Raw genomic sequence first — 24,073 nt, forward strand, 5'->3', positions numbered from 1 at the left:
TTGTAGATTGAGGCTCAGGGAGACTGTGGCTTGTGCAGGTCCTCAGTGCTGTCACTTGGCCACAGCTGTCCTCTTGGTGGAAGTTTCCAGGATGTGGAGGGCCGCAGTGAGGCAGTTAGTCTTCAGTCTCTCCTCCTACTTGGTAGCTGGCTGGGCCTGGCTGTGTGCGCTTTCTCTGGGCTGGTGGGATTTGGTGGCAGGGGCCTGGGAGCGGTGCCTGTTGCCAGGTCAGCACCCCAGGGCACCCTGCCTGTGCCAGTTTTTCGCTGAGCCTTGGAGTTGGATTTCTTTCTCCACTGGCCACCTGGGAGCCAGCCTCTTGACCCTACAAGGCCTGCTTTCCATTGGATCCCTCCCATCGCCTGTCCTTCACAGCTCACGTGGGCCTCCTCATGCTTGATTTGATGAGTAAACAGCCTCTGGGAAGAGGGTAGGCTTCATTTTTGGCCTCAAAAGGCTCATTTTAGGATCTGATGACCCTTGGTTGGGAAAGGTGTCCGCGTGCGCACATGCTTTCTGTGTTATTCAGGCATAAAACAGTGCTTATGCTGAGCCAGGCTCTGCTGGAGGGCCTCACAGTCAGCCCACTAGGCCCACCTTTCCAACGGAGAGGCTGAGGCACAGAGGGGTTAGATAACCTGCCCTTGGTGAAACAGCCAGTTCCTGGCAGAGCTGGCCTCACTGGGCAGCACTTGGCCAAGCCCCACCTCGATGCCCTGTGCATGCCAGGGTGTTTCACAGTAATCAGAGTTGAAGCTTTTGGATCTGTTTATTCCTGTGACATCATGGAGTTAGATTCTTCCTTAGCAGGTTTTTAAAAATTAAAAAAGAAAAAAAATCTTAAGAGCCATAAGTTGTTTAAGCCTATTTGTGATTGCTTAAGTGCTGGGTGTGTGAACCCAGCCCCTGCCCCACCCTGGCGGCGCCCTCCACCCTCAGGACCCGCTGACTGCATCACCCCCAAGCTCATTTATAGAGAGACCTTTACTCAGTTTGCACTTTATCTAAAAATATAGAGACAAAGAGATAAAGATCCCAGGTCTGAGGACTATCACTCTTTCCCTCTTTGGCCTCTGACCCAGCTTCTTTTCTTTTTTTTTGTCCCTAGGGCTCAAGGAATTGGGCCCCTGCTAGGTGCCCAGTGACTATGTTTGGGGAATGAGGGGTTAAATCATTTTTCGTTGTTCTAAGTCACCTTTCAGAGCATTTTGAAAATAGAAGAGGAAAAACCACCCTGACATAACCAACCCCTCTGAGGCATTTCTGAGAAGAACCCGCCCCTTCACCTAGGCTCCCCCTCAGCAGCCTCCCAGGAGCCCTAGGAAGTGGCCAGAATCAGGGGTGAGGGGGTGGGGTGGGGTTGAAGAGTGTGGGGAGGGGTGCTGCCCAGCCGAAGGCCCTGCATTTCCCCATGGACACTTGCAGTGGCCTCGAGCACTGGGGTCGAGGTCCCTTCTCTACTTCCTCATCTTCCAGATGCAATACTGACCTCCTGCTAGATAACTAAGGATTGTGAGGTGTGCTTTCAAAATGTGTAACTCTGTATTTTAAAACCCAACCTTCAGTCTGCCTGACACTGAGTTTCTGAAGGGTAAAGGGTGTTGGAAGCCACGGAAGCCAGGAGTCCCAGCATGGGAGGAGGTGGGGTCTGGCCTTGTGGGACCTGATGGAAGAGAGGAGGAGTCTGTGGTCCACTTGTTTTCCTTTGGCCCCAATTTGTTTACAGTTTTAATCTCTCTGCCAATCAAATGTCTTATCACTTTCAACAGTTTTGACTGTTGGTTACTGGGTATTTTTCTAAACAATCTTTAGTGAGTGAGACATGTGCTAAGTATTTGAGCTTTGATGTATTTTTGGTGGATATGAAAATGTAACTAGATCGCAAACGAATTTTCCCTTGGGAGAGAGATTCTACTTCTAAGAGGAGACTGCTGAACTCAATACCTAAAAAAAAGTCAAAGAGCTCCTACAACTCAACAACAAAAGACAACCCAATCAAAAAACAGGCAAAGGGCTTGAATAGACATATCTCCAAAGAAGATATACAAATGGCCAGTGAGCACATGAAAAGATGCTTATTAGCCATTAGGGAAATGCAAATCAAAGCCACAGTGAGATACTGCTTCACACCCACTAAGATGGCTCTTACCAGGAAAAAAAAAAAAACAGAAAATAACCAAGTCAGAAAAACAGAAAATACAAGTGTTAAGGATGTGGAGAAATTGGAATCCTCATCCATTGCTGGTGAAATTGTAAAATGGTATAGCCGCTGTGGAAAACAGTTCTATGGTTTCTCAGAAAGTTAAACGTAGACTTACCATTTGACCCAGCAATTCCGCTTCTGTGTATCTACCCCAAAGATTTGACAGCAGGGACTGAAACAGATGCTTGTACACCAATGTTCACTGCAGCACTGTTCATAATAGCCAAAAGGTGGAAACAACCCAAGTGTCCGTCAACAGATGAATTAATAAAATATGGTCCATCCACACAATGGAATATTACTCAGCTATAAAGAGAAGTGAAATTCTGATGCATGCTATGACATAGATGAACCTTGAAAACATTAAACTGAGTGGAATAAATCAGATACAAAAAGGCTAGTATTGTATGATCACACTTATCAAGAAAAGGCAAATGCATAGAGACCAAAGTTTATTAGTGGTTACCAGGGGTGGGAGGGAGGGGGAAATGGGAAGTTATTGTTTAAAGTGCACTGAGTTTCTGTTTAGGGTGATGAAAAATTTGGACATGGATGGTGTTGATCGTTGTACAGCATGGTGAACCCAATTAATGTCACCAAATAATACAGGTAAACATGGTTAAAGTAGCAGATGTTTTGTTACAGATCAAAAAAGCCAAAGAAATTCTTACGTACAAATTATGTGAGACACATTGACCTCTGCAGAAAATGCCCCGCTTACAAATGGGCTGGGTTTTTTTTTTTTAATTTAACATCTTAGGAGAGAATTTATTTCCAACGAAACCCTGGGCTTACCATACAAGTTTTTGTGTGTGTGTGTGTGCTTTAAGTGAAAATTTACAGCTCAAGTCAGTTTCTCCTACAAAAATTTATACACACATTGCTATGTGACCCTTATTGTTCTTCCTATAATTTGACAGCACACTCCTGCTTTCTATCCTATATTTCCCGTGTCCATTCAACCAGCTCCTGTCCCCCTCTGCCTTCCTATCTCGCTTCCAGACAGGAGCTGCCTATTTAGTCTCATGTTACCTACTTTAGCATACTCTTCACAAGTATCATTAAATGTCTTATAGTCCAGTCTAATCTTTGCCTGAAGAGTTGACTTCAGGAATAGTTTCAGTTTTGAGCTAACAGAGAGTCCAGGGGCCCTGGGGTCCCTCCAGTCTCATTCACACTGTTAAGCCTGGTCTTTTTACAAGAATTTGAGATTTGCATCCCACTTTTCTCCTGCTCCATCAGGGATTCTCTGTTATGTTCCATGTCAGGGCAGTCATTGGTAGTAGCTGGGCACCATCTAGTTCTTTGGTCTCCGGCTGATGGACTCTCTGGTTTATGTGGCCCTTTCTGTCTCTTGGGCTCATATCTTCCTTGTGTCTTTGGTGTTCTTCATTCTCCTTTGCTCCCAGTGGGTTGGGACCAATTGATGCATCTTAGATGGCTGCTTGCTAGCTTTTAAGACCCCAGACGCCACTCACCAAAGTGGATGCAGAAAATTTTCTTCGTAAACTTTGTATGCCAATTCACCTAGATGTCCCCTGAAACCATGGTCTCCACACTCCTGCCCCTGCTACTGTGTCCTTTGAAGTGTTTGGTTGTATTCAGAAAACTTCATAGCTTTTAGTTTAGTCCAGTTGTGGTGACTTTCCCTGTATTGTGTGTAGGAGTCAGTTGTTCTCCGTCTGACCAAGGGCTCGGTTGTAGAGGTGCGGCCTGGGCCTTATGCACCCATGCAGAGAGCCGCTGAAGCCGGCCGGTATGGTGTGGCAGCTCTGAAAGAGGAGGAAGCATTGCTACGGGACTACGGACCAATTCAGCACAGCAGTGGATAAACAGGAACCAAACCAAACACAGTGCCGTTGAGTCGATTCTGACTCATAGTGACCGTATAGAACAGAGTGGAACTGCCCCGTAGAGTTTCCAAGGAGCGCCTGCCGATTCAAACTGCTGACAGTTTGGTTAGCAGCCGTAGCACTCAACCACTACACCACCAACGTTTCCTGGATAAACAGGGAGCAAGGAATTCTGCTGAGTGTTGAAGTGGCTAGAGCACAGTGGAGTTAGAGGAGGATGTGGTGACTCCCACTTGCCCAGAGATTCCAAAGATGCCATCCGGGCAGCTTCAAGGACTGGATGCTGCAGGCACGGATTCTCCTCTAAATTCACTTTAGGGCATTGCCCTTTCTTGTTCTTGTTGGGGCCACACCATGAGCCTGCCTTCCATGTTTGTCAGTGTCAGGAAGTTAACAGAAGCCTGTCCCACAACTGGGTACAATGCTGCCATCCCCGACAGAGGAGAGAGACTGGTGGCTGGTGTTGGGAAGCCAGGCGGGGGGGGAGGGTGGGTGGCTCCTGGTAGGGAACGAGCATCAACCCTAAGTATGCCTTGGCCATGGGCGGCCACAGCAGCCTCAGGTGTGAGGCCACCCAGCCTTCCCTTAGGTATGAGGGCCTTGTGTTGGGGGGTGTGTGCATGTGTGTGTGTGTGTGTGTGGTGTGTAAATGAAAGGCCAGCGGTCCTCAGGGGGCTTCCCCCGTGATCCTCACAATAACACTATCTGCAGGACTGAGCAGAGGCTGCGTGCCCAGCTGCTGCTCTGTTAGGTAACTAATGAGGACGGATGGTGGGCAGGCATGTCAAGGGCTTCGTTGCTTTAAATTTCTCCAGAGATTTAAATTTCAGAAGCTATTGAGTAAGCAGGAGTATTTACTTACCATAATTTTGGGTCACGAAGTGGGTGGCATGCCGGCTGGGCTCTGCCAGGAGATTGTGCCTCACTGCGGTGAGTCTGCTGGGCTCTTGCAAGCAGGGCTGCATCTGGGTGGAGGGCTAGGGTGGCACTGCAGGGGGGGTGCCCAGAGCCTGGCCAGACGCCTGACTGACGGCAGGGGCTGCTGGGCAGCGAGGGCCCTCCAGACGGTGGCAGACGTCCGCAGAGAGCTGGCTGTACAGCTTACTTGGTGCCAGAAAACTCCAAAGAGTTAGTCATTTAGCATTATTACAGCTGTCATTTCAACGAACACTTGAACTTCTCACACTCAAAGAGGTTTTTTTCCTTAGGCCTTTCATTTCACTGTTGATGTGTAAAAAGTGCTCTATCAGGTAAGACTGCAGCCAGCATTTCTCTCACTGCAGTCTTGAATTTGCTTATTGAAACATCCCCCACGCCAGTATGTTATGGCTGCCCTGAAGAGAAGACCAGAGCCCCTTGCTGACCTGTGTCAGGTCTGAAAGCTGGTCTTGGCTGAGGTGGTGACTGGGGACCGTGGCTGTGGCAGGAGGACATGCAGGACTCTTAGAAGGAGGAAGGCTACCTGTGGACAGGTGCCCACGTCATATACTAGGGCTGGGGGTTGCCCGATGTGGCCAGGACACTTCCAGAGTCCAGGATGAGGGACTTGAGCCTGTGGTTTGGCTGGCACAGGAAGTTGAATTCAGGGGGCGCCTGGGCCTCTGTGGCCAGCTGCATTTATCGGGCTCCCCATCCCTGTGGTTTGACGTGCCCCAAGGTTTCTGCTCAGCACCCAGGGACGCTGTCTGGAAGTGGCCTGTGATGTGGGCTAGGCTGGACAGCTGTGAGTCTAGAGCTGCTCCTGCCACGGGGTCTTTGCACTGGCCAATCCTTGCCTGGAAAGCTCCCTGTGTGAGCTTTCCCCACCTCCTCCTGTCCCCTTCTCAGAAAGGGCTTCTTTGGTGACCTCTCATCCAAATGCAATCGATTCTCTTTACCTGAGGTGGTTCTGTTCTGCAAAGCTGCTGCCAACATTGAATTAGGGAATACAGAATCATTGCTCCTGGGAGAAGACAGGGCTGGGGTCCTGTGAGCCTCTGGTCATGTTTTCATCAACTGGTCAGTATATAACCTTATTTTATGTGTGTTTCTGTTTAAAGTCACCTTATTTAATATATATTGTTGAATCATCAGCATTGAACTCAATGGCCAGCAACATTGTAACACATGTCTACATGAAGCTGGTCTAACTCGTATTTTCTCATAAGGCACACAACAGCCTTCTTGTGCCTAGCAACATGAAACAGCACTTCAGCAGGATGCTGGGGGCCATTTTAAGTAAATCGCCAACAAAAAGCACAAAAATGCAAAAAACGTGGCACCATACAGACTGTGGAGAGGACACTTTTTTGCAGTCTGAGAGCTGAGACAAGAGCAGAGAGTGTTGGCTTGTTCGACCTCAGTGGTGGACGTGTGCATTGGCATCTCACCTTGCCCACTCTGTGGGTGTCTGCAGGTGACCAGCAAAGTGCCACGGGTATTGATTTTGGGGTTACAAATAAATTTTAACAATGAAGCGAAATCACAGATATGGCATCTGCATATAATGACTGTATTCTTGTCTCCCTTCCCTGTTTTTTCTGCACAGTTTATCACTGTCCAACATACGGTAAATTTTCCCTCTGCGTGTGTGTGCGCGTGCACGCGCATGCACCCGCCCCACTGGAATGGGCCGGCTTGAGGGCATGGGCTTTGTTTTGTTCTTTGCTGATTCCCCGGTGCCCAGAGCAGTGTGCAGTGTGCGGATGTGGTAGGTGCTCAGTAAATATTTGTTGATGGAATGAATGAAGTGGATAGGCTTGAGGGTGTTGTGTTTGCTTTCAGTCAATGAAGCTGCTTTGAGATGGCTGGTGGAGGACCTACAGTAGTTTCATATAAAGCATGTGATGGAAAAGCGCATGTGTGTGTGTGTGTGTGTGTGTGTGAGAGAGAGAGAGAGAGAGAGATCATCATCTGTTATTGCTATTTTAAAAATGCAGAGTTCTTTTTACACTTACTTTGGATGTTGATTTCAGAACAACTGGCTTCTTTCTGACTTGTGAAACTGCTGTCTTTTGAATGTAAGCCTTAGGGGAGAGTGACACTTCACGCCGTGTGGTGGGCGTGGAGGTTTTAAGTCGCACTGTCTTCCACATGGGACTATTTCCCTCTCTACTTTTTTTACTGCATGGCGCTGTCTGAGCCGTCCCCCCCCCCCGCCCCCACCAGCGTTTAGCCCTTGACTGTACCACCTGAAGCCACTCCTTGCCCCTCACCACTCCAGGCTCTGCCCCATGGCAGCCAGGGGTCTGCTCTGGACCCTCCCAGTACCTACCTGCCCGGCCTCAACTGGGAAATTCTGTAACAGATGTCAGGTTCCCCAGTGGTCATGCTTGTTGAGTCATTGGGTTCGTAGTGTAGTTAATTTACCTCCTGTAAGAGACTTTGACTAGCTTACTGAGCGGATGTACGGTCGTGACTTCAGAGAGTTGGCACCCTTGCAGAGACGATTCCGCATCTCGAGCTGCTCAGTGGGCTGGTCCCAGGTCTAGAACTGCCCTCAGCTTTTCTGGGACCAGTGGAAATGGGGTTGCGGAACATGCCCTGAGCACTGGCAGACAACAGACATGGGCCTGCTGGCCAAGGTGGAATGAAGATGTGGCCGCTGAGATTCTAGATGAAGGGGAGGAGGGTGTTGGACGTTGTGGGTTCTCAGCAGCCATGCGCTTGTCAACACACCACTTCCTCTCCCTTTCCCCCTGTGGTCCTGCCTTCCGGCACCCTCCGGAACATGCACTTTTCCTCCCCTCTGACCACGGAGGGCCCTACCTTCTACCTCAGGGTCTCCCAGACCAGAGCACACACAGCTTAGCTCGGCCCTGAAGCCTTCTGCACCCTCTCCTCTCATGCCAGAGGCCAGCAACCAAGTCGGAGAGAGTTCACCTCGGTTGATTCTAAGGTGAGTGTGCACCTTCAAGGAGAGGCTGGTCAGCGCCTTAGAGCCTTCCTTGGAATTGTGCTTTTGTCCTGGGCGTGCTTGCCAGGCAGCCCCTAAAGGTCAGAGTTAGCTTTAGGTGCGGTCCTGTTTGCAGATGAGAACCCGCGCTTGACCTTTATCTTGGGCTGGGCTCTGTGAGTTCTACAGAGTGCCCTCCCATCATGGGTCACCCACAAGGCACACATGCTAAGAATACCCTCACAGCAGGCTGTCTTAATGCCTGGGTCGTCTGTAAAAGGTGGCCCGTCCCCTGCAGGAAAGCAGTGGCCCCAGTTGGCTCCTTGGTGTGACTGTGACCGCTGCACCCTGTTGTGGGTCAGCCGTGCTTGGCCTGCAGTTCTCCTTTTCGTGCTCTGGTTTCCTGCCACGGCAGCGTGTTCTTTCTCTGTAATGGTTGCCTTACTGTGGGACCAGCAGGGCGTTCCACACAGGAGCTGAGGCTGGGCTTCTAGTTGTGGTTTTCATCCCTGCTTGGTGTTGAGAATTTGCTTCAGTAGTAAAAAAAAAAAAAGTCTTAAATCAGAAAAATTGCTGGGTGTAACCTTGCAGCAGTGAGCTGTCAAAGGCTGGCCTTTGGGCACAGTGTTGTCAGCGGGGCCCCTGTGCATCCCTGCTCTTCTGTCACGAGGCCCGCCTCCCTGAGACTTTGGGATTAGTGGCATCTTTGCCAGGTTAGTGCTTGTGACGCTCTGGGAGCTGAATGTGGGTCACAGCTGTGAGGATGTTGGGTGTCACCACTCACCACTAGAGCTGTGTCCCCCCCCTTCCGCCTGCCTCCACCAGCTGCCCCAGCAGTGTCACCAGCGCTGCCCCCCTGAGCCCACAAACAGGCATAAAGCTCAGTGCACTTCTGCTCCAACTCAGTGCTCCTCAGTGAAAACTTTCCCCTCCCCTCGTCGAGAGCTTGTTTGTGAAGCCACATTGACATTGCTGTTTGCACAGTTTGTATCATGGAAATAAGTTGTTTGTTTCTCAGATGCAGTGCCAGGACTTTTAATATGCCTGTTTCAGCACTGACCCTCTCTGTGGACCCAGTGTCTGGCATCTGTCCTCTTCCCCCAACTCTGATGGCCCTTCCTGGGGAGGGAGGTCGAGTGTATGAGAACGGAGCAGAGCTTCTCACCTGCGTGACTGTGGGTGATCGGGCTCCCTGTGGTGGGGCATCCTGTGCACTGTAGGGTGTTGAGCAGCATCCCTGCCCTCACCCACTAGATGCCAGCAGCACCTCCCCACCTCCCAGCTGTGACAACCAGAAATGCCCCAGATACTACCTAGTATCCCTGGGGGTCAGAAATGCCCTGGTTGAGAGCCACTGGATAGGATACGTGAGAGGTGGGGCGGGTGGGGGGCAGGTCCCTAAGACTGGTGTGGGACAAGGAACTTGGTTTGGCTTCTGTCTTTGGTTTCTGAAAACAGCCCCAGAATGCTCAGCAGTCCCAGGTGTCTTCGTTTTTCTAAAAGGACCAATGAGATGGGACCCCAAGGACCACACCTGGTGAGCTAACTTAGGAAAGGGAGGCATATGGAACCAGTCGTTGGGGATTCAGCCAATTGCCCCTATGCATTGAGGCCCCAACAACCATTTAAAGGACCCCGGACCTGGCAGCTTTTTTTTGAGCTTCTGGATTGATGGTGCACATGACAGACCCTTCTAGACCTCGCATGGGAATCTCTTTCTGCATATGCTTTTGTGGTATATTAAAAGGGGTATAGCGAGAATACCCCTTCCTGGGAGTTCTGTAAATAATTCTAATGAATTTTTGAACCCAGCGGGGGCTGCCTGAGCCCTGGGGGTGCATTGGTTAAGAGCTTGGCTGCTACCCAAAAGGTTGGCAGTTTGAATCCACCAGCTGCTTCTTGGAAATCCCATGGGGCAGTTCTGTTCTGTCCTGTAGGGTCACTGTGTGTCAGAATTGACTCCACTGTAACGGGGTTTTTTGTTTGTTTGTTTGGTTAGGGGCTACCTGGCCTCTGCCTGTTTGTCAGTTGACTAGCGGGACAGAGTCCTGACTTTTGGAGACCCCAGCCTTGGGTGGCTGGTGGACAGAAGTGAGCTGTGGGAAAGTGAGATGTGAATTACCTTTGCATTTGGGGATCGGCCTTGTGCGGGTTATTACTTCAGCAACAGGGAACACGTGGTGGTGTTGGTAGTAGCTGTGTCTGCCCTGACTGGCTGTGCAGCAGGGGGGCCCGAGCCCCTGCAGCTCCTGGGCAGGGACAGGACAGCCAGGCCTGGCCAAGCCTCTCCTGATGGGGCTGGTGGGGGAGGCCCTCCGGTGTCTAGTTCTGGGCACCTGGCTGTTGAAGGGTTCTTGGATGCTGACGTTCTGCAGTGAAAACGGCTGTTCTGTGGTGGTTTTTCTGAAGGAATTGAGTCTTACTCTCTGCCACCCCCTCCCCCAAACAAAAAACAAGAGTAACAACAGAACACTTGTCCTGTCCTTCAGAACTCGGTCCTCTCCCACACCTGCTTAGGTATCTGGCTAAGTCTGCCTCTTCACTAACACAAAGCTCGCAACCTTTGAGTTCAAATGATGTTTGTTTATTTTTTTGAGCCCTAGTGGAACAGTAGTTAAGCGATCGGCTGCTAACGAAAAGGTCGGCAGTTCAGATCCACCAGCACCTCCTTGAAAACCCTAAGGGGCAGTTCTATTCTGTACTATGGGGCCGGTATGAGTTAGCATCGACTGGACAGCCCCGGGTTTGAAAATGTAGCACAAAAGAGAAATTTATGATCCTGCCATGTTCACAACCTCATTTCATTTTGTGGTTTCTGGTCATTCTCTTCCCCCAGGTAGATTTGTTACATTTTTTCAGTGTTAGTATTTCTATACTCTGCATTCTTTTATACATATGTTTCACTTAAAAAAATTAAAAAAATTTTTTTTCATTGTGCTTTTAGTGAAAGTTTACAAATCAAGTCAGTCTCTCATACAAAAATTTATATACACCTTGCTATGTACTCCTAGTTGGTCTCCCCCTAATGAGACAACACATTCCTTTTCTCCACCCTGTATTCCCCATGTCCATTTAGCTAGCTTTTGTCCCCCTCTGCCTTCTCGCCTTCTCATCTCCCCTCCAGACGGGAGCTGCCCACATAATCTCATGTGTCTACTTGAGCCAAGAAGCTCACTCTTCATCAGTATCATTTTCTATCTTGCAGCTCAGTCCAACCCCTGTCTGAAGAGTTGGCTTTGGGAATGGTTCCAGCCTTGGGCTGACAGAAGGTCCGGGGACCATGACCTCTGGGGTCCTTTTAGTCTCAGTCAGACCATTAAGTCTGGTCTTTTTAGGAGAATTTGAGATCTGCATTCTACTGCTCTCCTGCTCCATCAGGGATTCTCTGTTGTGTTCCCTGTCAGGACAGCCATCAGTTATAGCTGGGCACCATCTAGTTCTTCTGGTCTCAGGCTGATGCAGTCTCTGGTTTATGGGTCCCTTTCTGTCTCTTGGGCTTATAATTACCTGTGTCTTTGGTGTTTACTCGCCTTTGCTCCAGGTGGGTTGAGACTAATTGATGCATCTTAGATGGCCACTTGCTAGCATTTAAGATCCCAGACGCCAGTCACCAAAGTGGGATGCAGACTATTTTCCTAATAGATTATGTTATGCCAGTTGACCTAGATTTCCCCTGAAACCATGGACCCCAGAAGCCCGCCCCTGCTATGCTGGCCTTCAAAGCATTTGGTTGTATTCAGGAAACTTATTTGCTTTTGGTTTAGTACAGTTGTGCTGACCTCTCCTGTATTGTGTGTTGTCTTTCCTTTCACCTAAAATAGTTCTTGTCACCTATCTAATTAGTGACTACCCCCTCCCTCCCTCCCTCCCTCCTCACCTTCTCCGCGCCCTCATTACATCAAAGAATATTTTCTTCTCTGTTTAAACTGTTTCTCGAGTTCTTATAATAGTGGTCTCATACAATATTTGTTCCTTTGCAACTGACTAATTTCACTCAGCATGATGCCTTCTACATTCCTCCATGTTATGAAATGTTTCCTGGATTCATCATTTTTCCTTATTGATGCATAGTATTCCATTGTGTGAATATACCATAATTTATTTATCCATTCATCCGTTGATGGGCACCTTGGTTGCTTCCATCTTTTTGCTATTGTAAACAGTGCTGCAGTGAACATAGGTGTGTATATATCTGTTCGTATGTTTCACTATTTAATTAGCAGTAATTTCAAACCAATAGGAAAGTTGCAAGAATACACCCTTAAACCAGAATCACCAACCGCTTTAATTTTTTTTTAACCATGTTTCCACAGCTTTTATATTTTTAAGGGGTGCATAGTATTCCATTACACCTATATGCCGCAGTTTACTTCATCATTCTCTGTGTGTGCATCTGGGCTATTGTAAGGTTTTTTTTTTTTTTTAATAACTTTTATTAAGCTTCAAGTGAACGTTTACAAATCCAATCAGTCTGTCACATATAAGTTTACATACATCTCACTCCCTACTCCCACTTGCTCTCCCCCTCTTGAGTCAGCCCTTTCAGTCTCTCCTTTCTTGACAATTTTGCTGGCTTCCCTCTCTCTCTATCCTCCCATCCCCCTTCCAGACAAGAGTTGCCAACACAATCTCAAGTGTCCACCTGATATAATTAGCTCACTCTTCATCAGCGTCTCTCTCCCACCCGCTGACCAGTCCCTTTCATGTCTGATGAGTTGTCTTCGGGGATGGTTCCTGTCCTGTGTCAACTGAAGGTCTGGGGAGCATGGCCGCTGGGATTCCTCCAGTCTCAGTCAGACCATTAAGTTTGGTCTTTTTATGAGAATTTGGGGTCTGTATCCCACTGATCTCCTGCTCCCTCAGGGGTCCTCTGCTGTGCTCCCTGTCAGGGCAGTCATCGATTGTGGCCGGGCACCAACTAGTTCTTCTGGTCTCAGGATGATGTAGGTCTCTGGTTCATGTGGCCCTTTCTGTCTCTTGGGCTCTTAGTTGTCGTGTGGCCTTGGTGTTCTTCATTTTCCTTTGCTCCAGGTGGGTTGAGACCAATTGATGCATCTTAGATGGCCGCTTGTTAGCATTTAAGACCCCAGATGCCACATTTCAAAGTGGGATGCAGAATGATTTCATAATAGAATTATTTTGCCAATTGACTTAGAAGTCCCCGCAAACCATGTTCCCCAGACCCCCGCACTTGCTCCCCTGACCTTTGAAGCATTCATTTTATCCCGGAAACTTCTTTGCTTTTGGTCCAGTCCAATTGAGCTGACCTTCCATGTATTGAGTGTTGTCTTTCCCTTCACCTAAAGCAGTTCTTATCTACTGATTAATCAATAAAAAACCCTCTCCCACCCTCCCTCCCTCCCCACCTCGTAACCAGAAAAGTATGTGTTCTTCTCAGGTTTACTATTTCTCAAGATCTTATAATAGTGGTCTTATACAATATTTGTCCTTTTTCCTCTGACTAATTTCGCTCAGCATAATGCCTTCCAGGTTCCTCCATGTTATGAAATGTTTCAGAGATTCGTCACTGTTCTTTATCGATGCGTAGTATTCCATTGTGTGAATATACCACAATTTATTTACCCATTCATCCGTTGATGGACACCTTGGTTGCTTCCAGCTTTTTGCTATTGTAAACAGAGCTGCAATAAACATGGGTGTGCATATATCTATCTGTTTGTATGAAGGCTCTTGTATCTCTAGGGTATATTCCGAGGAGTGGGATTTCTGGGTTGTAAGCTAGTTCTATTTCTAACTGTTTAAGATAACACCAGATAGATTTCCAAAGTGGTTGTACCATTTTACATTCCCACCAGCAGTGTATAAGAGTTCCAATCTCTCCGCAGCCTCTCCAACATTTATTATTTTGTGTTTTTTGGATTAATGCCAGCCTTACTGGTGTGAGATGGAATCTCATCGTAGTTTTAATTTGCATTTCTCTAATGGCTAATGATCGAGAGCATTTTCTCATGTATCTGTTGGCTGCCTGAATATCTTCTTTAGTGAAATGTGTGTTCATATCCTTTGCCCACTTCTTGATTGGGTTGTTTGTCTTTTTGTGGTTGAGTTTTGACAGAATCATGTTGATTTTAGAGATCAGGCGCTGGTCGGAGATGTCATAGCTGAAAAATTCTTTCCCAGTCTGTAGGTGGTCTTTTTACTCTTTTGGAGAAGTCTTTAGATGAGCATAGGTGTTTGATTTTTAGGAGCTCCCAGTTATCGGGTTTCTCTTCATGATTTTTGGTAATGTTTTGTATTCTGTTTATACCTTGTATTAGGGCTCCTAGGGTTGTCCCAATTTTTTCTTCCATGATCTTTATCGTTTTAGTCTTTATGTTTAGGTCTTTGATCCACTTGGAGTTAGTTTTTGTGCATGGTGTGAGGTATGGGTCCTGTTTCATTTTTTTGCAAATGGATATCCAGTTATGCCAGCACCATTTGTTAAAAAGGCTATCTTTTCCCCAGTTAATTGACACTGGTCCTTTGTCAAATATCAGCTGCTCATACGTGGATGGATCTATGTCTGGTGTAATTTCTGAAACTGCTGCAGTGGTATATTTTATAAATGTGGCCTCAGAGTAAGGCAAAAGATGATTACTTTATGCCCAAGGGGTTTTTGTATATGGGGGATACTTACTAGCTGAGCTTTCTTTAATGTTAAACTATTAAACTTCTACATCTGTTAAAGATTTTACTGAACACTTAAACACTACTAACAACTAGAAAATGAAAACTTTGTTTTTGCTAAGATTTTCTTAAATATTAATTACAAAGTTAACCATGTGCTCCTAAATATTTTATTGATATTGTGTGACTGATTAATTCCTTCCTATTTTTACGTGTATTTTTGTGCCTTGCCTGGGGTTACAATGATCGGAGCAGCCCAGCCTCACAGCTGCAGTCTACTGTGATGGCTGCTTGGCTGGGATCTGGGGTGGGCTCTGTCTCCCTGGGGCTGTCCAGTGGAGCCAGCCTCCTGGGCGCCCCCAGGCAGAACCGAGCTTTAGCGGCTGCTTCACAGGCCGTCCCAGGCTCTGCCTGTTCTTACCATCTAGTGCCTCCTTGCTCACCATGTTTGGGTCACAGGGTGTTCCATCTGGATTTGTTTTTCCTTTGTTAAGCACATTGCAAGTATGAAGATGTGCACTCCTGTTAGTGCTTCTCCCAGGGTGGCTGCACTGTCATCCTGCTGCACCTCATAAGGTACCGTGTGCCTACTAGACGGACCTGTCTTTCCAGTACTGGGTACAGTTCCTGCTTTTTCCAGAACCCTTGGCTCCCTGTGCCTACCCTTGCCCATTTATAAGGAGAGAGGAAAGTACTTGTCTATCCTTTATAAAGACACATACACACAATACAAGAAGCAAGCCTTGGAATGCCCACCCACCCCTGTTTACTCAGATTGATAAAATTGGGCATTCCATTGTGTTTACCTTGCTTTTATGTTGCAGTATCGATCACCTTTCATTATAGACTCTTGGCTTCTCCCAGCTTCAGCTTACTCTGATTACCTGTCATTAATATCTCCTTTCAGTGTTGAAGGGCCACAGTGTTTAAGGGCAGCCTCCCTGCCTCTCACCACTCCATGGGCCTTGTTTTCACACATAACAGGACATTCTAGGGCCATATTATTTTTCCCTGGTCTAAGGCCTGGAGCCAGGTGCTCTCCTGGATTCTTTTAGTGGAGAACTGTATTGTCCGCGACTCCGTGGGTGCAGAGTAGAACTGCCCCATAGGATTTTTGAGACTGTGACCTTTTGGAAGCAGGTGGTCAGGCTTGCCTTCCAAGGCGCCCCAGATGGGTTTGAACTGCCAACCTTTCAGTTAGAAGAGTGCTTAACTGTTTGTGCCACCCAGGGTCTCCTGGAGAACAGAACTAGAACCCAAAATCTGGGTGCTGGGAGTTGACTTCACGTTGTCGCACAGCAGTCTGGTGGCCAGTAGCTGTCAGGACATTTCAGTGTCAGAGCTGCACAAGCCAATTCTTTCTCCTGTTGTGAGTTCCACTTTTATATTTCAGCCCTTTCTTAATGCCCACTTTTAAAGTTGTAAGGGTGATTCTACCCTGTTTTGTGTCTTACGTGGCTCACTGACAACTGTCTTGTAGTTGTTTTTGTTGACAATTGCCAGTCTGCAGCGACAGGGGACAGGGGTTTCCTGTACCAGCCGAAGTTGTATGAGTGCACTTGCTGCCCTGGTCTTGCCAGCATTGGGTGCGCCTGTGTATTGTAAACATATTCATTTATCATTCTTATCTACTAGTTCATCCCCCACCTCTTTCCAATAATTAAAAACATCCAGTGCTATCTCTAGTTGCTTTAACTTGTCTTTGAGTACTGTACACATTTCATCTTTTGGTTACTTGAGCTTTTTGGTGACTACTCTTTGCCCATTTCTTTATTGAAAGTCCTGATGACCTGTGTGTCTGTTCTTATGCCAGTACCACAGTTTTGATTACTGTAGCTTTTAGTATGTTTTTATTTCAAAAAGTATGAGTCCTCCTACTTTGTTCTTTTTCAAAATAATTTTGCCTATCCTGGATCCTTTGCATTTCCATATGAATTTTAGGATCAGCTTGTCATTTTCTGGTGGCGTAGCTGTTAAGTATAATGGCTAGTAACCAAAAGGTCAGCAGCTCTAATCCACCAGGCACTCCTTGGAAACTCTATGGGGGCAGTTCTACTTTGTCCTGTAGGATTGCTATGAGTTGGAATCGACACAGTGGCAACGGGTTTGTTTTTTGTGTGTGTGCGTGTATCAGTTTCTGCAAAGACGTTGCTAAGATATAGATAGGGATTGCATTGAGCAATGTTTTTTAGAATTTTACAATCTATAACCTTTCAATTAGTTTGGAGTTACTTTGGTGTGTGGTCAGCAGTTTGACTCTGAATAAATTATTCCCAAATTGTTAACCAGTTATTCCAGTACCATCTTGCTGAGAAGCTTACTTTTTATCAAATGTGATTTTGATGTGTAGTTGGCGGTTCTTGAACGCTCTCTTTCCTAACATTATGTTTCTACTTCTGTTTCTGGCCATCGAGTAAAGTCCTAATTTGGGCCTCCTGTGTGTCCAGCCTGATACCAAGTGGGTGGATGGGCAGGGCGAGGGGCTTCTGCCCGGGTGCTTGGACTGGCAGCCACAGCAGACAGGGTTGGGACAGAGTGGCTGGAGCTTTGTGCAGTGATGAGGGAGGGCATGAGCACAGGGGATTGAGGGGAGAAGAGGGACAGCCTCTGGACTAGGGGCACAGTGTCTGGTGGGCTGCAGGGTGGGGCCGGCGGGGATTCTCCAAATGTCCCAGCAGACATCAAGTGGTCTACTGTGTCTCAGGCTTGGCTGTAACAGTTCCAGCATGTAGGATCTGACTGCTCTTGTGTGCCCCCAGTATGACGCCGTCCCCATCCAGCCCAGCGTGGTGTTATGTTCCTGCTCATCCCCATCCATGGTGAGGAGCCAGACTGATGCCAGCAGCGCCCCTGCTGTTCCCAGCAGCAGCAGCAGGCAGGGGCCCAGCATGGATGGCACCATGGTTGAGCCCAGGCCTGGCGCCAATGCCCTGCAGCACGCTGCTCAGCCGCCGGCCCAGCCTCGCAAGAAGCGGCCCGAAGACTTCAAGTTTGGAAAGATTCTTGGCGAAGGCTCTTTTTCCACAGTGAGTACCGCTGCTGCTCTTGAGGCAGCTGACCCTCCATGGAGCCTCGAGCTAGAAAACCTGGACGGCAGAGTGGTCCCCCTGGGAGAAAGCGTCTGTCCTGGGGTCTCTAGCCCCTCGTGGGTCCTGTCGTGAAGGTGACTGGAGTCTCCCACCCAGCTGCCCACCTGCTGCAGGGCATATGAACCCTAAGCTGGTTTTGTAGATGAAAGCTTTACAAAGTATCTCTTGATTTCTTTTTTAATGCACTAACTTTTCATTCTAGCCAAATACTAGCCAGATATATTCTGGTTACAGTCTGTGTTCTTAGGTCCCTTTGACAGAGGCCTTGGGAGGCTTTCTGTTCCTTAGATTGAAAGTCAGTATCAGTGTTCTTATTCCTTCAGAGATTTCTGGTACCATTTCATGACCTTAATTATTTCTCTGCTCTTTTAAAAGTGTGGAGCTGTGGTGGCTCAGTGATTAAGAGCTCGGCTGTTAACCAAAAGGTTGGCAGTTTGAACCCACCAGACACTCTTTGGAAACTCTATGGGGCAGTTCTGCTCTGTCCTATAGGGTCGCTGTGAGCTGGAATTGACTCAACAGCAACAAGTTTTTTTCTGTGTGTGTGTGTGTGTATTTTAAAGTATGGACAGAACAGTGTGCCCTTGATGTGTGTGGGGGTGCACCCCAGCATCCCTGAGCCCTTAGGCCTGTGTCCTCAATTTCATAAACAGAGAGATTTGCCAGGTGCTGTCTAGGCAGCACCGGGTTTGGACTGGTCTAGTCAGTTGTTAGCTCTCTGACAACCTGAGTGACAGTTTTGTCTGTTATGTGATTTTTTTTTCCTTCTTAAAGCAAAGAAATGCACCCCTCTACTGAAGAGGAAACAGCTGGGCCCCAGGCTGCAGTGCAGGCAGGGAACCAGGCGCACTCATCCAGCCCCAGAGCATAGTCTGCACCCGTGCCTCCACAGAACATGGCCACTGCCTGCTGGGATTCCGTGGTGGCAGCCGAGTGTGCTGAGGATGCCCCTGACTCTAGAGGCCTGCTTGCTGCAGGGGTGCCTGAGTGCCCTAGCTCTGTGGAGAATCCATAGTTGAATTGTTTTTCTCTTTTTGACATTTGTGAAATACTCCAGAATAGAAGAACGTGAAGAACACCCATGTACCCAACATCTTGTTTAAATTAATGTTAATTTTTTGCTCCTCTTAAATTTTCCTCACGATGGAAACACATAAGCCGTGAGCCTGCCCCCAGTAGCTCTGGAATGCACTGCCCCATCCTGTCCGAAAGAAGGCCTCTGGTTTGCAGAGAGCCTGGGGCAACGTACAGCCACTGACAGCAGCACAGCCAGAGAAGACGGAGCCTCCGTCTCTTCACTTGTGCTTTGCCAGATGTTTCCCTTGGCTGGAAAGCGAGGTGGCCCTCGGTCTCCACGGTGTGTGGGAAGGCAGCACGGCACCACTTTCTCCTCGTGCTGAGAAACTGTGGTCATGACTCATCACCCCTGTGCCCTATGAGTCCTGTGCTGGGGGTGCCCTGGAAAGCCGTGTGAGCAGGCTCATTCCTGGGCCCCTGGGAGCCCTACAGGCCTGGGTCTCTGCATCTGCGTGTCCCCTGCAGTCCTGGAATGGAAGCCACTTAGGGTTAGATTTCAGAGGAGGGGGCAGTGACAGTTACAAGCTGGCGGGATCTTTGCTGACAGATCCTGGTGCCAGTGCTGGACTGTCTGGAAGGCCCCCGGGGACGGTCATGATGTCCAGTCTGCCCTGCTATCACCCCAGTGGTGTGGACTGATGCGTCATGCCCTTTCCTCTGGAAGAGAAACCCTTCCCTCACGGGGAAACCTGCTTTTGAGCTGCTGGATTTACATAACAGAAAGATTAGGGAAAAACCTTGTTCAGAAAGGGACCCCGGTAAACTCCAGTGCTCACTAACAGCTAACATAATTCTTCGTTTTTGCTATTTACAAAGCTAGCACATGCTCCTGTGAAGAGACTTAAATATGCAGAAGTACATAGCCTGGAGAAGAATGCGCCTTCCGCCTCTCTCCTCCAGCTGCAGACAGCAGTCTAGGGTAGAGCTCTCTGGAAAGATCTCTGAGATTTTTCCACTCCAGTGTACACAGTCTGTCCTCATTCTTCTTCCTAAGGTCTGGTGTTCCACCAGCACTGTTCCAGGATGCTTCCGACGAGGCCTAAAGGGATCCCGTAATGGGAGAGCATGCCTAAGTGTGGGCAGCGGAGTTTGCAATGATGAGTCCTTCCATCTGGCTGGGGGTCTCTCAGGCACAGGGACAGGGCTGCATCTGTTTGGGGTCCACAGGCCACCCCTCTTCAGGTGACCAGCTGCAGGGGTGCCTCCACGGGCAGTGCTGGCACAGGGACAGGGCTGCATCTGTTTGGGGTCCACAGGCCACCCCTCTTCAGGTGACCAGCTGCAGGCGTGCCTCCACGGGCAGTGCTGGCACAGGGGGGTCATCAACTGTGTCACCTCAGGTCGCTCCCACGCAGCCCCAGGACTACTTGTGGAGAAAGGCTTCCTCCACTTGAGGGCATGCTGTGTTGAGGCTTCTGTCTCGAACTGGGATTTGAATACAAGACTCAGGTGTGCTACCCAGAGGTACTAGGTGGGCCTCTGACAGAGCTGTGGGAAGATAGCCCGCTCTTGGCTGGGGCTCCAGGAGGGCACACCCAGGGCGGACAGCTTCTTGTCCCTTCATAGCCCAGATAATACTGATGATGTCTGAGAGTGTCATCAGTAAAAACGTATGGCAAAAATTTAATGGAGAAAGCCCAAATTCAGGGTGGCATTTTGCAATGAACATCTACCAGAAGGACATAGCCTTGAATTTCTTTTTGGAAGAAATTTCCAGTACTCACTTGTGGTAGTATTAAGTACTACTTCTTCCTAATCTCCGAAGGTTCCATTAGTCTGGGATGTTCCTGAATTTATACTTTCACTGCCCCATGGGAACTATTGGCAGCAGATCAGCAACGTTCTGAAAACACTTGAGAGATGACATGTTTGCTGTTAATGATTAGAACCCACTCTCGTGGCACTCAGCCACGTTTGGTGTCATAGGACCAGAAATTGTACATGCGACGGCCAACCTTCAATGGGGGCAGGGGGAAGCAGGGTGGGGTGGACCCAAAAGTGAGGTAATGAGCACAGTGCCCAGTTACATGGTATGTCTTTTCCCTTCTCTCCACCACCAGGTCGTCCTGGCCCGAGAACTGGCCACCTCAAGAGAATATGCGAGTAAGTAAGAATGCCCAAGCCCTGTGTCGGGGTGCAGGGATGGTGTGGCCTTACGGCCTGTGCAGCTGGTTAGTGGGCATTCCGGAGTGCCATGCTGATAGCAGCATGTAGGACACTGTTGGTCTCAGAGACCAGCCAGTTTCCTGAAGAGCCTCAATCGTATCTGTTACATGTATGAGTTGTGTCTTCAGTATTTTATTTTATTTTTTACTGTTTCCAGTGGTAGTAACTCGCTTCTCTTTCACCCTAAGTTAAAATTCTTGAGAAACGTCACATCATCAAGGAGAACAAGGTCCCGTATGTGACCAGAGAACGGGATGTGATGTCGCGCCTGGACCACCCCTTCTTCGTGAAGCTTTACTTCACATTCCAGGATGACGAGAAGCTGTGTATCTTTTGAGTGCTCAGAGCAGTCTGGGACCCCTGACGTTTGGGAATCATGACCCTGTGGTCTGTTTTCCCAAGTAGCCCCTTCTCCTAAAAGGAAAAGGGCGGCGTATTAGAAATACAAAGTTGATTCGATGTTAACTGTGCTCAGGGAACCTCTTAGTTGATGTGTCAGGAAGCAGCAAGGGAGGCCTGGGCAGCTGAGGCTCCTGTTTTAAGGCGACGTTGGTAAGCACAGTTTCTGGAGGGTGGTGGTTATCTGACCCAGTGGTTGCAGGCATTTGTTCAGTCATTCTGTCTCAGTAACCGCTGCCCTTGGAGTGTCTATAGGTGTCAAGTCCTGTGCTCAAGTCAAGTGGGGTGGGAGAGGCACGTGGAGGGGCGTGTTCAACCCCCATTGAGCAGCCAGGGGAGGACCCTCAGGAGCTGAACACTTTGTGTGCCCCAAGAACCTGGCCTTCCTCTGCCCTTGCTGCTTCTGGTGACTCAGTCCCTCTCTTCTCCTGGGCTGTCTGGGCTGCTTCTCCTTCAGGGACCCCACGTTCCCTGTGCCTCCAGGGGCCCTCTTTCAGCCCAGGGCTCTCTGGTTGTAAGACACTGGGGAGCAGTGCAGGGCTGGCTTCACCAGAACCCACGGATGGTCGTCCTGCTGGCCGTGTGGCTCTGAGGTACCTCCCATGCCCACCTTGTCCTCCCCCAGGGCCACCTTCTGAGGGTAGTGCAGTGTCCAGACCAAAGTGACCACACTTCTTAATGTCCAGGTAGGGTGGCCGGGGAGTGATCGTGGTGCTTTGTCCAGTGGTGCATGCTGCCCTTGGTTTGTAACCCCGCAGCCTCTGTGGGGTCACATCCAGGACTGCTGCCCACTGGAGATGCTATGGCGTCTGTGGTGGGGTCCAAAGACAGGAACATGTGCAGAAGAGCCCGAAACGACTGCTGTCCTCCCACTAGCCTGATTTCCACATGACAGAGCTGTGGGAGGGTACCCTTCCCATCTAGCACGTGAGAGCTGGGCAGATCTAGGTGTCCGTTGCTCGGGCTCTTCCTGCACCTCCCTTGAGTATGGTCCTGCACCTTCTTGTCCCCTGTTGCAGTGTCCATCCTGAGGCCTCAGGTGACTGGGCTCCAGTCTTCTCTCTCCTTTGTTCTGTGACCTTGAGGAAGTTGCTTAACCCTTTGGTTCGGGGTTCCTTTTCAAAGTGCAGGCAGTGGGCTCACCACACTCCCAGGTTCTATGCCTCAGGGCTGCCTTCTCACTGCCCTGGGGCCTGGGCTGTGAAGTGTGCTAGGGGGATTCTGGATGAGTAATTCGGGCTGAGGCACGTGTGTGTGTGCGTGCATGCGTATCTGGAGCATTTTTTGGTGCTCTGTTCTAAGCAGAGAACTAGATGGGTCTCATTCAGGAACCAGAACCCGGTGAATAGTCAGATAAGGGCCCAGACTTGTGCCTCCATGGCCATGGCTGAGCCCACACAGGCTTCACGTGAGGCTCTGCACCAGCCCAGGTGGAACCATCTGCCCAGAAGTGCTTAGCTGGGTTTGGGGTCTGGCTGGCCAGAGCTGGGGGCTGCGAGGGCCTGAGCTGTGGAGGCCCTGGTGTAGGCAACCTGCTACCTGACTGGTGGCCTAGGCCCTCTTTGCGGAGTGAGTGGAACGGGGCCTGGCCAGACTCTGTTCCCTGGAAGTGATTCAGTGTTTTTGATTCAGGTCCTGTTGAAAGGTGTCTGAGCTGGGGGGCTCAGGTGGCCAGAGGTGGGCTACCAGGGCAAGCTTCCTGCTGCTCTGGGTGTCCCTCCTGTTCTCCTGGGCTTGTCCTCACCACACTGCAGCCGGGGAGGCATCTTAGTAAACAGAGACTAGAGCAGAACACAAAGGCCTCCTGCGCCTCAACCCAGGGCGGCCACTTCCTGGGGCAGTGAGGATGGGATTCACAGCTCCAGGGTGCTCAGGTGCCCAGAGGTGTCCCTTAGTAGATGTAAATGTTTGGTGCTTCTAGGAGGAAGCAGTTATATGGAACCCACATACTGTCTAACCTTAATCCCTTTTTGGGAAAAGGAGAATAGAAATAACCCAAATCACAACACGTTGGTGCCCGAGGGAGGGATGTCTGTACATCCGTCCCACTCCCAGTGTTGCCTCACAGATGGAAGAGAAGGTGTTGGAGGCAAGAAGCTGATCACATGGCTTTACTCTCACAAGATGTGCCACGGCGTAGAAAGGAACATTCCTTTGGGAGATGTTTAGCACAGCACATGGGGCACAGCAGGGGCTCAGTAAACATCAGCAGTGTTCTTTAATTAAAAAAATTCTTATGAGGGTTCTGAGGTAACTATAAAAGATGAATTTTACACCCTTCCTTAACGATACAATGTTCAGATTTTGGCCTTAGTTATGCCAAAAATGGAGAACTACTTAAATACATTCGCAAAATTGGCTCATTCGATGAGACCTGTACCCGATTTTATACCGCCGAAATCGTGTCTGCTTTAGAGTACCTGCATGGCAAAGGCATCATCCACAGGTAACCCTCAGGCAGGGACTGGACCCACAGTGATGACAGACTGTGAAGACTAACACTAGGCTAGGCTTTAAAAGGACCGCCTTCTGCCTTTGTTAAATCAGGGCCAAGGACTTTACTGCAGTTGATGCCAAAACAGGTGGTGCCCTATGGGGTCAGCTCTAGTTTATGTAATGAAGGTGTGACTAAGCTAACAGGTGATGCCTCAGGTGACACAGTTGTGGAGAGACACACGGGCTTTTAACCAGCACTGCCGAGCTCACAGCTCCTTGGGCCATCTTGAGTGGGATTTTATTCTGTCAGTTACAGCTCTATGTATCACTACTTCTGATAGAGTCAAAT

At 49.0% G+C, this 24,073-nt stretch overlaps 1 protein-coding gene across 3 annotated transcripts in view; it reads left to right on the forward strand.

Annotated features, from left to right (window-relative positions):
• PDPK1 (3-phosphoinositide dependent protein kinase 1) overlaps positions 1-24,073 on the forward strand; it is a 73,710-nt gene that overhangs the window by 24,037 nt on the left and 25,600 nt on the right. For 2 of the 3 annotated variants that reach the window (XM_049902638.1, XM_049902637.1), the window contains 4 exons: positions 17,317-17,583; positions 20,784-20,826; positions 21,078-21,215; positions 23,590-23,734. In XM_049902638.1, coding sequence (XP_049758595.1) covers positions 17,374-17,583; positions 20,784-20,826; positions 21,078-21,215; positions 23,590-23,734 — 536 coding nt within the window. In that variant the 5' untranslated portion in view covers positions 17,317-17,373. Of the gene's footprint in view, positions 1-2,698; positions 7,934-17,316; positions 17,584-20,783; positions 20,827-21,077; positions 21,216-23,589; positions 23,735-24,073 lie in introns of those variants that run through there. The other variant, XM_049902639.1, reaches the window with a different exon arrangement.

This window comes from Elephas maximus, chromosome 12, assembly GCF_024166365.1.
Source record: "Elephas maximus indicus isolate mEleMax1 chromosome 12, mEleMax1 primary haplotype, whole genome shotgun sequence".
Taxonomy (NCBI): domain Eukaryota; kingdom Metazoa; phylum Chordata; class Mammalia; order Proboscidea; family Elephantidae; genus Elephas; species Elephas maximus.